At 41.0% G+C, this 18,064-nt stretch overlaps 1 protein-coding gene across 19 annotated transcripts in view; it reads right to left on the reverse strand.

Moving 5' to 3' along the window:
• Positions 1-244: 244 nt before the first annotated feature.
• The window catches only part of SEMA6A (semaphorin 6A), a 205,521-nt gene continuing 187,701 nt past the window's right edge, over positions 245-18,064 (reverse strand). For 18 of the 19 annotated variants that reach the window (XM_045020630.1, XM_045020631.1, XM_045020638.1 and 15 more), the window contains one exon: positions 245-4,591. In XM_045020630.1, coding sequence (XP_044876565.1) covers positions 3,402-4,591 — 1,190 coding nt within the window. In that variant the 3' untranslated portion in view covers positions 245-3,401. The remainder of the gene's footprint in view (positions 4,592-18,064) is intronic. The other variant, XM_045020644.1, reaches the window with a different exon arrangement.

Raw genomic sequence — 18,064 nt, forward strand, 5'->3', positions numbered from 1 at the left:
TTTTTAATAACATCCAGGAATGGATAAATAAACTCCTTTATTCTTTAACTGTCTAGTAGCATTTTCTTGCAAAATTAAAGTTTAATATGATGTTATAACAACCTGTAAACCATGCCCATGACATTTAATAGTTTTATTCCTGCCATGTGAAAAATGTGACCCCCCCTCCAATTTACTAATACATAAAACAGGGAAGTGAAGTCCCATCTGTATAATGATCTATTTTTGGTGGACCATGAATGATAAAATCGCAGCCTTGATCTCTTAAACTATCAAGTCTGCCATAAATATTTGATGATGAACAAGCCCATAAAAAGAAAATGCAGAATATGAATAGAGGGAGAACAAATATGTAATTAAATTTTTAATTACCAGTGTCTCGTGCTAAAGTCAAGTTCATCTTCCATAAGAGGTAGAAAATAACCTACAATTTCCTTTCTTATTGTAAGCTTCTTTAAACAATCAACATCACTTCTCAGATTAGAGCTTTAGCAGGGATAGAAATCATCACCGAAACAAAAGAACAGGACACACAGACTAAGGTAGAACAGTCTAGTTTTATTACCTTATGCAATCAAGAGCTTTTTCCTTTCCTTTTCTTTTTTTTTCCTTTTTTTCCCGTTCTTTCTAGGTTTTTAGGTTTTTTTTTTTTTTTTTTTACAACATACATTAAGTTGTGACTCAGATGTTAGGGGGATGTGGAGATGAAGGAAAGTCAGTGACATCACAATATTTTACAACTTTACAACAAATGAGAGTCTGAATTTGTTGCATTTACCAGTGTATATCAAGGGTGGAAAGCAAAGGCACACTTAGGTTTATGTACCCCTCCAAGTGAGGGGTGCTGGGAGACTGGGGTGAGGGAGGATTAAAATAAAAGACCCACTGAGTACAAAATGAGCATTTCAAGGTCAACCCAGTAACTGATGTGATGTATATTACAAAGGCATATCTCTGTACAAGGCTGTTGCAGTGATTATTCATTTCTACATGATGTCAGAACGCTTTCCTTAATAACAGCAATGGGCACTGCACATTTGGTACTCGAGGGATGGGAGTTTGGGGGGAAAAGGTTGCAAGTTGCTGCTGCTGCTACTTTTTTGTTTTTTGAAAGAAAAAAAGACTTTCCTGCTACATACTGTTCTGAAGGGTTTAATTAAAAAAAGCATTGCTTTGGATACAATCTATCTACAGCAGTCTGCATAGTTCACTAATGGTGAACAAGTCAGTTTCATAAAAGAAGCAATGATGGAATGAAAAAACATGCAAGCACCCTTGTTACACACTTTGGTCTAGACCATCCAGACTTTCTAAATACCATCTACATACTAGCTGACTTGAACTCTTTCTTTTTGATTGTTTGGAAACAAAACCAAAACCCTGCAAAACAAATTGGGTATAAAATTTAAAAAACAATCAAAACAACCTCCCCTCCCCAAATATACTGCCCAGTAGATAAAAAACAAAAATGGCCCTCCCTTATTTTCTACAGTATGTTGATACAGTTATTATAACAGGTTAAAAACAAATCTACCTTTGTGCATGAATGACTGAAAAATTGTAAAAGACCTTATGCGTGGGCACGGGGCACACTCAGGCCACATGCAAAGGAAAAAATTTAAATCAAAATTAATTCCCCCAAAAGTTTTTTTGCAGCATTGTTCTGGATGGCCTTATTCAGTTACAGCAGGAACCAGCCTGCCTCATCCTACTTCCATTTCACTTCATTTTGCATACTGTGCATGCACACAGCAGCATGTGTCATTGAGGCTTGCTTCCAATGGCTGGCCAGTCACACACAGTGCTTATCTCTATCTAGTGGACAAACCAGACTTGGAGACAGTACATTACTCATTTCTCTGCTGGCTAATGAGAATATCACCATACTGAAATGATATGAAAGTATAAGGGGGAGGAAATTGCCAACCACAATACAGTGTCTATGCTGCCAGCATAGCCAAGGGGTGGTTTGAGGGCAGAATTGGCACAACTAGAAAGTCAAACTGAATTGGAGGGTATAGTATTACTCTAATTTCTTGATGGATATGGTGTTATTACAATAACCACTACATTCTTCTTTGAACTTCTTTACTCCAATTCTCCAGGGGGCTTAGGAGAGGGAAGGTAAATAAATATTTGCATTTATTCAAAGGGCGGGGGAGGGGAAGGTTTTACATACTACAGCTCACAAATATACACAACTGAGGGTGTAAGGCACAAATTTACATGTGGAAGAAAACAGGCTATTCACAGATGTATTCCCAAGAAAAACCCGTGTGATAAGACCATAATTTATGCATGGTAACAGCCGGCATATTAATTAGTTCACACTGTTTGTGGATTTTGTTTGCCGTCTCACATGCAAGGTGAAATGAGATGGCACATCACAAGCTGGTGCCTTCACAGAAAGTATTGATGACTGACAAAGCCATGTTGACAGCAATGGTGCACACATGTGCAGTTTTTAAAGAGTTTCTTTTGCAGTTGCTTTAGGAGTTATAAATTCGGGGGATTTTGTTTGTTGCCTGTCATAGATCAGAAGCCCAGCAAGCAAATTAACTAACAGATTTAAATAAATATTCCCCTTTTTTCAGCTAGAGATCAAACAGTCCAAACACAAAGTTCAGAATTCCAGCTCCAACTTATTTAACTCAGTGAATTTATTGGAAAAATAAAAGAGTTTTAATTACTCCAGTTAATGGGTTTCATGTTAAATAGGTATAATTTTCAATGTATTTTTTCTGAAGAGCTGTTCATAGGATGATATGCAGAAGTCATTTCCTTAGGAAAAACAAAAGACGAACAATAAATAATAGGAGTTATTTGCGTTAACAGTCACATGTTATTCATTAAAAGAAGAGTAGCAGAAATCTATGACATAGTTTTGCCCAACGTGGCATTTATCTGCTATAACCAAATGGCTGTAACACTGATGGGCATTTCACAGTACCTGCACATAGTAAACTTCTGCCATTGTTAAGTCAGAGTTAGCTTTATCAATGAATTTTTTACTTTGTATTTATTTTTATTTTTTTAAGTTCTTTTATTTGCTTTGCTTTTCAGAGCACTCTTTCCCAGTTCAGGAATGCACTGTGCAATTGGGGGGTGAAATGTCACAGTCATCATTCACCTGTGTGCTTTTGGCTCAATGTTTGTGATGCTAAGTTAGTGTTTTGAGTAAAGAACTGTCAGGTAGTGGGGGTGAGTCCTGCAGTTTGAAACCTTCACCACAGATCAGATGGCTCGGTTTAAAAAATATTCCACTTTTCCCAGAGAGCAGGATCAACACATCCTCAGCTTAACAACAGCCTTCTTGTCAATTGGAACTAGTGATGCAGTTGCAGAACACTGGCTTTAAAGGGCAAACTCTGTTTCATTGCTGTCCCCCCACCCCACTGTGATTATGTACACGCATCATTGGGCTTCATGGATGTTGAAAGTGGGGTAAAGGAAGGTTTGGGGGGTACATCCGGTTTTAGCGAAGGTGTACGTTTCAACCCGGACCTTGTCAGCGAGTTGTACGCGGTGAGACTAGGCTGCCTAGAGACAGTCACAGCCTGTGCCTGAGCAGCATGGACTTGTATAGAGTCCACTCTCTGTGGGGCAGGCGGAGGGTTGTCTCCCCTGCCGAAGCTCTGATTTCGAGAGAGGTGGGAGGAATTAGAGGAGTTAGTATTGTTTCTTTTGAGAGTTGATGTCTGATGATTTCTCGTGAGTGAGTTCGTAGGGTAGTTTCTCTTGTAGTCCACGTTATAAGCAGAGGAATGCATTTCTAATCGCTTGCCCAGACCACTCTGAGCCAGAGAGGAGCCAGGAGGACCCAATGAGGCTTCCCTCTGGGGTACTTTTGGTGGCATGCTATCCAGATTTTCCACCAGATTAACCCCATGGTTGGGACTTTTGCTGCTGAGATGCTCCTTTATGGTTTTGTACTCGAGCGTAGCATTCTGGTCCTCCATGGCCATCTGTGCCATGTCGCTTATTTTTGGCTGATCAACATATTCATGCTGATAGCCTTGCTGAGAGATTGGCAAGACTACAACACTTGGGATGTGGCTGGGAGAAGCCCGGAGAGGCAGGTCAGTTGGAATCACAGGCGATGACATTGCGGGGATATCTTTTGTGCAGGCGTTGATAAGGTTCTGGTTTCTTTCCCATTCCCTGCTGCCACGGCTAGGCTTCCTCTTCTGTTGCAGGGTTGGGGTGGACTCAGGGGTTGGCAGAGCAGCCAAGTCCAGGTGGTGCTGGTCAGCTTTGATTAACATTTTGGCAGTGCTGCCCGGGGTAGCGAGTTTGCCATTGTGCATCAAAGGTGTGAGGATAGCTTCTGGTTTTGGCTCCTTGGATTGTGTGTCTCCAAAGAGACCGCTGAGCTTGGTAACACTACTCATGGAGCCGCGGCGGGAGTGGGCCAACTCCTTCTCCTTCCTCTGGACAATGGCCACGTCTCTGCGGCGATGGTCACAGATGCAGTAAACTACGATTCCCGAGAAGACGGCACCCATGACAAAAGCAAGAATGACTGCAATGGCCAGGAGGGTGACCGGCACCAGCTGATCATGGCCTTTGAGATAGCTCTCACGAATCACTCCTGCAACAAACATCATACAATGGTAAGCAAAAATCTAACAGGAAAAGCTTCTTAACGTATCTAGTCCATTCAAAGGCATTAACTGGAGATTTTATTTGTTCTCAGCTTTTCATTAATTATCCCAAGTTCACATCCATCCTGTACCTGCTGGCTGGAACTCACTTTGAGCAAAGTTGAACTCATGGTGTTGAATTAAGTTCCAGGCTTGAACAACATGGAGCCCGGGGTGGGGGTGAGGTGGGGTGTTCAGGGTTCATTCTTTATAGAGACCGGGCCCATTTGCAGAATTTTGATCTGTATGAGATCAGCTTTCAAAATACCCCTGAAATTCCAGGGTATTTAGATCAGGAAGTGAAATCATGTCCCTTCTGAAGTCAATTGCAACATTCCCATTGACTTCAGCAGGGCTGGGATTTCACCCAGGGTTTTTAGTTAGGACTGTCTCTCAGGCTGAGAAATAGCATGTTTTTCTTCATCAATTCCTCAACCCCATCTCTCCTCCCACACATTTTATTTCTGTAAATCACTGACACTGAAAAAGCTGAGGAGTCAGAAGCTTTATGTATGTTACATAAATGAATCTCACATCCTTTCAAGCTTTCTCCCCTGCTATTTATTTGTTGTCTCTGTCACAAGGTTTGGAAGCCTTGTCATATGTTTGGGCTGCAGCAGGGATGGTATAGAGTATTTATATCCTGAGTAACTATGAGAGAGAGAGCCCAACACTGAAATACATTGAGACAGAACAGGTTTAAAAATACCCTCCAGATTTCAAGTGTCATTGCTAATTTTTTTTTAAAAATCTCTCCTGTTCTAGATAGGTAAATATGCTGGATTCTCTTTCCTGCTTTGGCTAAAAGCACACACAGTGAGAAGCCTATTTTGTGGCATTGCACTGTGCTTAGAGATGTTGTCAGGTCTTATTATTGCTCCTAAGGCTTGCTGTCATAGTAGGCTTCTTCAGTAGAGTTAATATCCTCAACTTAATAAAAATGATGAGAATGCACCAGTCAATAATCCTACAGAACATTAACCAAGATATTGCATATATAAAGAACATTGCTTTTCCTTTCCCTACTTAGTTGTGCACCAAGCCAGCACACGCTAATCAAATGCAGGTGCGGAGCCTGTTGGGTTCTTTTAATGCTAAGTGAGAAGGAGTCGCAACTATCAGATACTAAGTGCCTGACAAAGTAGTTTAAAAAAACACAACTCAAATACCCCATTCCCTTCTCTGGAGAGCGTGCAAACGCAAGTGCATTAAAAGCATACTCTGAGGAAATGTAAACAATGTTCTTATTATGAGAGAGATAGAGAGAGAGAAAATGTACCTCGAAGACCTCATAAGACTTTGTGAAGATACCAGTCTTTCATGTCATAAATCAATGGTTTCAGGAATCCTGTCTTTTATGTATTTGGTAGGCAGATAGCTGTGGTCCAGAATTAGAACAAAATGCAAAAAACCCCAGCAAACTTTTTCAAAATAACATTGAAATGCTGCTGTTGCCTTGTGGAAAGCATTGATAAGCATTCTGTCTAGATTCAATTCTACTTCTATAGCATACTTGTCCCCATTTCATTTAGTGTGTGTAAGTGGACAAATGATATTTGCATACAAACCAGGAATTTTAAAAGCTGAACTGCTCTTGAAATCATAATCTCCTGCTTGTGACATCACAGTTGGTTGCCATGGAAATTACTTGTGTTGTGACAGAGGATTGTGATTTCAAGTGAGGAACAAAATAGCAGGAGCAGTTGATCCCTTAAGGAACAAAGATCCTGAGAGTTGCATGAATTCTTTGGATACAATGTTGTGTTAATAAAAGGGGTTATTTTGATCACAGGTCAAATCCAACTGGCCTTACTTACTTGAGTAATCCCAACAACTTCATCTTTAATCATGAGATTTAAGGTGGGCAGGATTTGACCACAAATTAATGAAGTTCAGGGCACAGATAAAGTAAAATAAACTAAAAAGTAGTGGCTCTGAGTGTTTTGCATTCTAGTATTACGGGGGAACACCACCAAAACCTTATCTGAAATGAGGGGATGATCTCAGTCTATTACCAATGCACATCCCAAATATTCAGCACCATTAGTAGCAGTCCCAAGAGACTGGGGCAGAGTGGATGGGTCTAAACTATCTCCTCACGCTAAGTCACAGTCACTGTGGGCACAGTGTGAGGAAACTTACTGTGCTGCTGCCTATGCATTCCTTGTTCAGTGGCTATTGAGAGAACAGTGGTTTCCAGTGGCATTTCTGAACAGTAATCGTTCAAAATATTAACATAAGCAGAAAAATAATGGACAAAAATGTAGAAGTCATCATCCAATCTACACCTTTAAAGACATAGCAGATAAACTGCAAAGACTTCATTGTGTTGAAAAGGCTTGAATCTATGTATTATCTAAAATCCCAGTACTATATCATGTGCTGGTACACTTAATTACTGAGGGTTTTTTAAAACAAGATCATAAGACTTCTGGACATGAGTTTTGCTAATTTTATAATACATGATACCATAACAAATTTCTTATACAAAATATTATTTGCTACTTTTAAAATGACCTGAGTAGCTCTTCATTGATTATACCTTTCTAAATATGAACATTATTTGCTTATTTTATTTGATGTGATTATAAGTGTATTAGAAGGGTTTTTCTTTTGTTTCAAACTTAACCTTATCTTTAGAGAAACTTGAAAGAGCTGCCTACAAACATGTTCATATTATTTCCATATAGCATGTGTAGGTTGATCTCCATAAATGATGATAAACCATTCCCTGGACATGTTTATGTTATTTACAGAATACGTTCAAGAGAAAGCACTGCGGTAATAAACCTTGAAAGTGTCAGCTTGAAGATATGAGTGCTCAGCACCTTTAGGGATCAGGGCCTACATGTAATTAAGAATCTAATCATATTGATATTTAACAAAATCTCTTGCGGTCCTCGAACCAGCTTAGTACTCTCCCTCCTGATTACACCTCTTTTCCCATATCAGCTATGCTATCCTCTTGAGAGACTGAGGGGCAGTTTAGTCATCTGATGTCCTCACTTTTTTGGTGGGGTGTTCCTCTTCATGGAGACAGTAATCAACCTGATCTCTTCCTCCTGTTCAAGGGAACCTTTTCCATTGAACTAGTGCAATTGTGTCTGGTATTCATTTTCCTGGGCCTGTTGATCTTACCAATTTAAAATATGAAAATAATTATGTGTCCTCAGGATTTATGCCCAGTACTTTCTGAGACTGTAAAATCCTGGAGCATGCAAGATCATCTCTTCCTACTTTTCTATCAAAGCTGCTCATCCAATGAAAGGGGAGTGATCTCACATCCGCTGGGATTTATCATTCTACTCTATATACAATCATGCATAAATTGTGAGGAAACCCCAGAGTGCCATTTACATGTAGAGGGGTGAGATTTAGAGGTCTAGCAGAAGGATAACTTGGTTCTGTCACTCTACATCATGATAACAAGTTGCATTCAGGAGAGGAGACCCAGTGTTGGAGGACAGAAACAGGCATCATGGCCCATCTTCACCCTCCAAGAGAACATGCTACTAAGGTAGTGAGTGGGTGGTGGGTTTTTGATGGGGACCTAAGAAAAATGTTTCATAAACTTCAGAATGTTTCAGCTCTGACATGAGGGATGGACAAAGCTCAGATGAATTCTTATTTTATCTGCACTGGTTCATTACTGGCCTGGAAATAATCATCCATATGTTTAATGTCTTCAACAATAAAATGCAGTTTTACTGTGTGACCTTGGTTTCTGAAAACTGTTGTCTTCTGAAGCCCAATTAACCATTCCTACATTATACAAAAAACATATAAGGTACCTTAGCTAAGCTGTGTTTAAAGGGTTTGAAACCACCGAAGTCAATAGAAACACCTCTTAAGAAACAATCAATGTCATAAATCAGCCTGTTTAAGTATGATATAGAAAGAACCAAACCAAAATAAGGAAAGCCCAAGCCATAATATAAAATGTGACGGTTCTTCCATTTTTTGTCTTGCTATCAGTTCACCAGCTTTCTTGTTTCTAGGCTGTTATGGTATGATGGATGTGTCTGTCTCCATAGTGAAGTGATTAATAGGCATCTGTGGAGAGCAGACCCAGTGACCACAGATCCAACAAAAACTCTCTGTATTCTTTTTTATTACATTCAGTCAAAAAAGACAAAAAAAAGTCTCCCATGTACAAGCCTGAGTTTGTTTGTCTTGTCTGTGATCATAGATAGAGATGGCAAACCATCAAGAAAAGCCCTAGAGTTAGAGTCCTCTAAAAATAGATTCTGGAGTTTGCTTTATGGTGAAGGCAAGTCTGATATTTCAGTGAACTCATCACAACTGCTTTGGTGAACGAAAACGAACTAGCTCATTTTTCTGGTTTGAATAGCTTATTGAAAAGACATTCCATAAATACAAGGGGCTGAATTCTGACCTCATCTCCTCATATACAGCCCCACTGAAGTCAATGGAGGTCACACATATAGCTGAAGGCAGAATCTGCTCCCGTCACTAGAACACACGAAAAAAGCTAGCTACCTGTCACCACAAACAATGCATTTTCATTTCAATACCATTGTTAGCTGTAATCTGTATTAAAAGAGATCTCTATATTCTGAGCTGCACCCAGGACAAACACGATGACCACACCAAAAGTGAAATGAGAGCACTATGTGGTTATCTCAGCAGGAAGTTGTCGTCGTTTTGTTTTCCAGTATAATCTGAACCAGATGGTAAAGTACTAAACCTAACCGCTGGCAATGGCATACACGGAAATGGAACTTAGAGATGGTAAATGATATATGATATTTTGGCAGGGATAAAGGGAAACTACTAATTGGGTATAAAGTTTCAATGACTAAATACATCATGGCAAGGAGGCAGCCAATGAGTTGTACCCATTTCAGCTATTTTGAGCTTCACATCTTGACATGATACATTCGGTGGTTGAATGGGATTCAGCCCACTACTATTCCGCCCTACCTTTCGAATCACTTAGGGTTTTATTGGGAGCTAGTCATAGCTGCACATTGGGCAAGGTGAGCCTGAAAAAAAAGGAAAACCTGCTGTTCGCATTTTTTGTTTAGTACCAGCTTTTTGTTTGTTGTTCGTGTACCTCTCTCTGCATTAGAGTTAAGTAGCACCACAAAGAGTGGTGGTATTGGCTCAGTATGAATGTTTGTGTTTATGGGCTTTAAAATATAATTTCTGGATGCAAAAGAATGGGTTTTCAATATGTGTATTCAAGTGTTAGTGCTGTATTTACATACATTCACATGCTGATAAATTCTATATCAGGTCTGGAAAGCCTCTCAAGTTATTTTTAAACCTTTTTTTGCTTCCCTAAGTGTGTCACAAAATAATCAGCTGAAGTTAAACTGCACATCCAAATCTGAGCTGATAGCAGGTATGGGAATATCTATGGTCTCCATTTTTTTTTCTATTTGATATAATTACTTTGCTTGAAGGAACACTTTCAAGGTCAGGAAGCCTACAATCTCACCCACAATGTCAATCATCTGATATCTCCCACTCTGGTGGGAGCCCCTCATCATGGAGACAAGTAAGCAACCTGCTTCCCCCGTCCTTTTACTCAGTCTGTTCCACTGGCCAACTGCAGTTTTACTCAGTATCCATTCTCCTGTGCCTGCCAGGCTCACCATTTAAAAATACAAAAAGTCACTATTTGCCAACAGTTAAAACACTCTTGTTAAAACTGCTGGTAAAGGATACATTTTTAATGGGGACCACTGCCCTGTTGTTTTCATACAGCTTTGCAAATGCAAGTTTCATGTGATTTGATTTTTCTCACTCTCTGAGCAACCTATACCAACAGCCCAGCATTTCTGAGGAACTTCTGCAATATCAAAACAGTGTGCACATATCCTGGAGGGAAGACTGAGGTTAGTTCGCAGTTATAAAGTTTCATATATATTTCATAGCTTTGTAGATTTCAAGGCCAGAAGAGACCACAAATCTACAAAAAAAAATCCAGTGACTGTGTCTTTAATGACATGCAGTACAAACTGAAAAGCATTGAAGTTTCTGATCAAGCATAAAGGAGAGACTGTGATTATTGGTCCCTAATCTCAATAGTGGTCCCTCCAAGAAGGGCTTGTCTACTGGTTTTTGAAGGTGATTTTTTTCCTTCTTCCAATTGATCCAAATTAAATTGCCCCTACCACTCCTGATGAATGACTTTCAGCCTAACTCACTATAAAAAAAAAGGTGATTGTGTCCTACAAGAGGAGAAGGTGCACATGTATGGCTTTGCTTATAATGAGAAGGAAATAATGTAATGAATGATAGTCTTAAATGTAAGGGTCAAATGTAAAAAAACCTCACCACCATGAGCATTCTACAGGTCCCAGGTCAGACAGCTGGAATGCTGACCTAAAAAAACTTCCTCAGGAAAGATGTCATTGTACAGTCTTTAGTTCAATGAGAGGCATGCAATCCATTTTTAGTTAATCCTAAAGCATGGGTTGGCTCTATTGACTGTACAACACTGAAGATCTAGAGTTAAGGAGAAATATTTTTAGAATTTCTCTCTTAAAAACTTGTAATGTAATTATGAATTAAAAGCCCAATCCTGAAGTTCTTATTCAGGCAAAGTGGAAGGTTTGCCTGAATAAGAAGGAGGTGTGTCTGAGTAAAGACTGGAGGCCTGGACTGTCTGGATTTTTTTATAGTCTGTTTTGTGAGTGGTACCTCCACAAATGAACTAATTTACTGAATTTTTAAATATGACATTAGGTTCACAGTACATATTCCACTGGATCTATTATTTATGAGAGAGAGAAACGACATCTCTGAAATCTGTACACTTTCATTTGTCCCAAAGATTAGACATAAGGCAAGTCCCTACAGTAGAAATTGCCTGACACCATTTCCCCCAATGACTAATGGTATTCAGTGGCTGTTCATTGTGAACTTTACTGATTTTAGTACTGTACTTACTTCTCCCCTTTCACCATTCACCACGAGCAAAGGTAATTTTAGAGGCGTGTGTATGATAAGAAAAGTCATAACAATTGTGTTTCCTATGAAAAAAATAAAATAAGGGCACTCGCAAAAGATAAAACAAAATGTACAATAAAATCCAAATCCCCAGGAAAATGAATTCCTTTGTAGCTTTTTCTTTGAAGAGAGAAACTTTATGCTGCCTTGCATCTTAAAATACAAGCCTCTTAGAAAAATGTCTACATTTCTTCTGATGTAAAAGAATCTCTGAGCACATTTTAGGACCTTTCTACAGTGCTTGGGATGAGCTTAAAGATAGTTAGCTGCTCTTTATTAGTTTACTTCAGGGGATCATCTCACAGCTGGGTTGAACTAGATTTACATACGCTCCTGTGAATATGTATGATTTCAGGGCTCCAGAGTAATTGTTGTAGCATGCAATGTGCATCGCTCATCTTAGCCATTCTTGTTTCACTGCATGTTAACTCCTTTCATGGCACAGAACAAATTGAACTTTATTTTCCTATATGAAGGCAGCTGTAGGCATTATGTATTCAGGGAGGCCTTGTGCCGCTCCCGAGGGTATGTCTACACTACCTGCCAGATCAGCGGGTAATGATCGATCTATTGGGAATCGATGTATCACGTCTCATCTAGACACGATAAATCGATCCCCGAACGCGCACCCTGTCGACTCGAGAACTCCACCAGGACAAGAGGTGGAAGTGGAGTCGATGGGGGAGTGGCGGCCGTTGATCCCGCGCCACGAGGAGGCGAAGTAAGTCAATCTAAGTCGATCTAAGATACGTCGACTTCAGCTACGCTATTCTTGTAGCTGAAGTTGCGTATCTTAGATCGAACCCACCCCCCAGTGTAGACCAGGCCCAAAGCAGTTCTTACGTGCAGTGTCAAGAAAAGAGAAGCTGTCATTGAAAAATTCTCTGGCACTTCTTCTCTTTCCACACAGCCTATTCTGATCTATGACCTCTCTGCATAGTGGGGAAAACTCAAGTTTTCTGAATGTCAGCATAAGCAGCTCTGGCTAGCAGATGAGGAAGAATTGGGGTTAATTTTTCATCGTGTGTGTGTGACCCAAAATCATAAATTGGATTCCTCATCCACTCCAATCCTCTTTTCAAGACAAAACATGAAAGTAATATTTTTAAGGCAAGCTACTAGTGTGAATGAAGAGGGCACAGCTGAACTAATTAATGAAGTATCTATTGAATACCCAGATGTTTAATTAATAAGATTGTGCCCTGTATATCGTATCCTCTGAGGTCCATCAAGAGTGCTATTAAGCTGTCAAAAAACAAAAGGACTGATCCTGTGCAAGTGGCCCTTAGTTAATGGGGATGGTCCTTGTGCCTTCAACTGGACTATGTCTGTGTGTAAGGGTTTCAGAATCAGGCCCTAAGTTAACTCTGCTCCTGCAGAAAGAAAGGGCGAAAATGAAAACTGTTTGAAAATCTGAGAGACTTCTATGAATCCTTCATATCATTAAAATCACAATATTTATTATGAAGCAGCAAAGAATCCTGTGGCACCTTATAGACTAACAGACGTTTTGCAGCATGAGCTTTCGTGGGTGAATACCCACTTCTTCAGATGCACTTGCATCTGAAGAAGTGGGTATTCACCCACGAAAGCTCATGCTGCAAAACGTCTGTTAGTCTATAAGGTGCCACAGGATTCTTTGCTGCTTCTACAGAACCAGACTAACACGGCTACCCCTCTAATATTTATTATGTATTTTGTGATTAAAAACCAAATACGGTTGTTGAAATTTTAGTTGCTTCTCCGCTAATGCTAAAGGAACTGATCTCAAAGCTTTACTCTAAAGCCTTGTTGTATGTGTGAATCAAGATGTGTTTTCCTATTTATTGTTCAGTAAAAGGAAAGATTGGATGACTGTATCTTAGAAATAATCAGAGGACAGAAGCAAGCAGGTGGAGAGGTGAAAATAGTTGGTACATAGGTGATATCACACTTGTTATTTTTCTCTCCTTATTGCATGCCCTATGACCTTGAATAAATTCAGTGAGTGTTAAATCATTTTGAATTTGAGGCAATGCCCATACTACAGAAACACCTCTTTATATCTACACTTCCATTCCCACCTCAAAATAGAAGACCAGGAGCTGAATTCTATTCTCAGTTACACCAGTTCAAATATGGAGTATAACAGAAATCATTACAGGTATGCTCTCTCTCTCTCTCGCACACGTCTGGCACAGGTACGCTGTTGAAAATTTTCTCTGTTAGACATCCTGTCATGGTACTACTCCCATCTATCTCACACTTCGTTCTCCATCTGGGCTGGCAGTTCCATCTGCACACTGAAACCCTTCCACCTGTGGAGCTCCATAAAGTCAAATTCTCGATCCTCTGCATTTTTCTACCTTCACCCACTACCTTTAAACTTGTCCACCATATTTATCCTGATGATACTTGCTTATGCATATCTTTTAACACTTTCAGAGACTCCACATTCTCTACCCTGCCTTGATCAAGTAAACGTTTGCCTGTGATCTAGCTTTATCAAATATCTCAAATACAGCAATATTTCTGTTGGATAAAAGGTCCAAACAGAAGCACGACTTGATGGCCTTGGTCTTATGCCATGATTCAGACATGTTTTTTCCCCCTCTATTGCTTATAATGTTGATTCTTGACTCTATTTTCCTAGATCTCCCACGTCTGCAAATCTGTTTTCACCACAGTATGTCACAGCTTAACTGCTTTGTCTGTACCTCTAATGAAATTCACATCTATGCCTTTCACTCCTCTCACCTTGACTCTTGCACTTCTCTTCTCTATGGCTTCCTGCCCAGTCCCAGGTCTCCAGACTGTTATGTGCAGTATGCTCCCAATCTGCATCTTCAAACAATTTCCCTGGCTTTCCATTCATTTCAGGATCCAGTTCAAATTTTCCTCTTTGGATTTCTTGTTTTTGTAAACTTTCTGTTTCTGTTCATTTTTTAAAATCAATGTCTTCCTGTCCTTGAGGAAAACCTGGCAACCTGCATGCCATGGAAGTCAATGAGAATGATGGTGTTATACTAAGGTACTGGTAGGCTTCTTGCATATTTGTAAAATGTTCCTTAGGACAGGATGTTGTCTGATCTACTATAGAATTTTCCATGGAGAGGATGTTTTTTTGGGTCTTTGGAGATTCAACAAGCTGCTTATAGGTCTCCTTCCATGCCATATAAAATTGCTGCATATTCTGTTTAGGTCTTGTTAATGACATGTAGGTGGAAGTATGGGGTGGACGTGTAGGCAATACATCACTTGGGGATAGGCATTCATTTTTATTAAGCTCTCTCAGCCAAACATAGCTTAATGCTTAATGCTAAGTTATTTCATCTTTGAAGGTCTTGATGTCAGATATTTACAAGGAGGTGCAGATTTAGCAATATTATTTTAGTTAAACTGTAGATCTGTACCCTGTGGCATATGAATCCCTCAGAGGACCACTGGCATGGAAAATTAATTAGCATCTTGCTGAATGAGTGCCTAAGCACATCACCTTTGACTTGGCCATATTTAGCAAAAAATATATAGACTGCTGCAGCTTTCAAGACCTCTTTAAGGCACTGAATGGAGAATAATGTTTTGTGATGATAAAGCAGGATGTCATCTGCAAAAAACGGCTATGTTCTTTATTATGGATTCTGATTCCCTAAATCTCTGCAGCGTCTCTGTTGTGCTTGCAAGCAGCTCAATGGTGAGAGCATAGCGAATAAATTACAGAAGCCAAACTTGCTTTGTGCCCCTCTTTGAGAATCATAGAATATCAGGGTTGGAAGGGACCTCAGGAGGTCATCTAGTCCAACCCCCTGCTCAAAGCAGGACCAATCCCCAACTAAATCATCCCAGCCAGGGCTTTGTCAAGCCTGACCTTAAAAACCTCTAAGGAAGGAGATTCCACCACCTCCCTAGGTAACCCATTCCAGTGCTTCACCAACCTCCTAGTGAAATAGTGTTTCCTAATATCCAACCTAAACCTCCCCCACTGAAACAGGAGACCATTACTCCTTGTTCTGTCACCTGGTACTACTGAGAACAGTCTAGATCCATCGTCTTTGGAATCCCGTTTCAGGTAGTTGAAAGCAGCTATCAAATCCCCCCTCATTCTTCTCTTCTGCAGACTAAATAATCCCAGGTCTCTCAGCCTCTCCTCATAAATCATGTGCTCCAGCCCCCTAATCATTTTTGTTGCCCTCTGCTGGACTCTTTCCAATTTTTCCACATCCTTCTTGTAGTGTGGGGCCCAAAACACAGTTCTTTAGATGAGGCCTCACCAATGTCGAATAGAGGGGAATTATCATGTCCCTCGATCTGCTGGCAGTGCTCCTACTTATACATCCCAAAATGCTGTTAGCCTTCTTGGCAACAAGGGCACACTGTTGACTCATATGCAGCTTCTCGTCCACTGTAACCCCTAGGTCCTTTTCTGCAGAACTGTTGCCTAGCTACTCGGTCCCTAGTCTGTAGCAGTGCATGGGATTCTTCCATTGTAAGTGCAGAACTCTGCACTTGTCCTTGTTGAACCTCATCAGATTTATTTTGGCCCAATCCTCTAATTTGTCTAGGTCCCTCTGTGTCCTATCGCTACCTTCTAGCGTATCTACCACGCCTCCCAGTTTAGTGTCATCTGAAAACTTGCTGAGGGTGCAGTCTATGCCATCCGCCAGATCATTAATGAAGATATTGAACAAAACTGGCCCCAGGACCCACGCTTGGGGCACTCCACTTGATACCAGCTGCCAACTAGACATGGAGCCACTGAGAAAGTCTGACTGGGTGCCAGTCAAATAAAGAATACGCATGAAGAAATGTAGAACATGATGGAGGCTATAAAATGATGTTAGAAATTGGATTTCTCCAGTACTACAAACAGATGGGTTCTGTGGAAATATGTAATACTAGAGCAGAGGTGGGCAAACTACAGCCCGTGGGCCACATCCAGCCCACAGGACTGTCCTGCCTAGCCCTTGAGCTCGTGGCCAGGGAGGCTAGTCCCGCCCCTGCAGTCCCCCTTTTCCTGCAGTCATGCTGCTGCGCAGGCAGTGCAGCTGGCTCTGGCTGGGCGGCGGGCTGCAAGCCCCTGCTGCTCTGAACGGCATCGTAGGGGTAGGGGGATGTCAGTTGGCTGGGGCAGAGGTTCGGGGGGCGGTCAGGGGATAGGGAGCAGGGACCAGGTGGATAGGGGATGGGGTCCTGGGGGGCCTGTCAGGGGGTGGGGTGTAGATAGGGGGCAGGAGGCCAGTCAGGGGACAGGGAGTGGGGGGGGTCGATAGGGGGTGGGGTCCCAGGGGGGCAGTTAGGGATGGGGGGGGTCCTGGGAGTGGGTGGTTAGGGGACAAGCAGCACCGGGGGATCACTGGGTGGGAGGTTCTGAGGGAGGCAGTCAGGGGCTGGGAAGTGGGAGGGGTCGGATGGGGGCAGGGGCCAGATTGTTTGAAGAGGCACAGCCTTCCCTACCCGGCCCTCCATACATTTTTGCAACCTGATGTGGCCCTTGGGCCAAAAAGTTTGCCCACCCCTGTACTAGAGCATCTAATGCTACAAGGCCACTTTTGTTAGTTGGATGTGATGAATGATGTTTATTGTTTACCAAATAGTATGACTTGTGGCCATCCCTGGACTATAGCCAGCTTGGTCAGTTTAAATTAGTAGTGGTAGGGCTAGACAGCACCTTTTGAAAAAGACTCTTTACCAGTACTTTATTATTAAATTAATTGATGTGACTGATAATATTCTGAATTTTTATCCTCCCCCACCCCCTGAGTGCAGTTGTACTGGCTTCCAAACTGGAACTGGTAAGATTCCCTGGTCTGGCGAGGGAGAGAACAACTGAAATATTTGTCAGTTGATGCTCCAGAACAGCTTTATGGAACTTGTCACTGAAGCCGTTGGACTTAGGACAGTGGCCATGTGTGAGGTCCCTTACACTTTCTCATGCACATTGATAGCACTGCTTCAAATGATACCGCTTGCTCTTCAGTAATTGCAGGATTTTACTACGTCTTTGTCCTTTTGTAGGAGTATATGAGAGAGAATAACATAGGGTTTGGGTTTTTTTAAAATACGCCATTTGTTTTCTTCTGTCACAATTGTAAGTATCATAGACAAATCATTAGCGGGACGGCATGTTTTTGGAAGCATTCAGGGGTCTTTAGTTTCAAATTCAAAAAAATCATTGTTGGGCATACAAAAGAGCTGCCTGGGCCCTAAATGTGATAATGTTGTCAAGCTGCATTTTCATGTGAGCTTTTGTTTTGTGAAAAATACCAATCCTCAGTTGTCCTTAAAAGGAGTACAGTTTCTTATCCAGGCTTGACTGTTCTGCTAAAATAGCTGTACCATACATGAAATTATAATTCCACTAAGGTATGCTTTAAATACTTCTCAAAAACTCATGAGGAGACTGCTGTCAACTGCCATTTATTTTAAAATATGGCTTCATATGACAATTTACACCAGCTGAG

Source organism: Mauremys mutica, chromosome 6, assembly GCF_020497125.1.
Source record: "Mauremys mutica isolate MM-2020 ecotype Southern chromosome 6, ASM2049712v1, whole genome shotgun sequence".
In the NCBI taxonomy this organism is placed as follows: Eukaryota; Metazoa; Chordata; order Testudines; family Geoemydidae; genus Mauremys; species Mauremys mutica.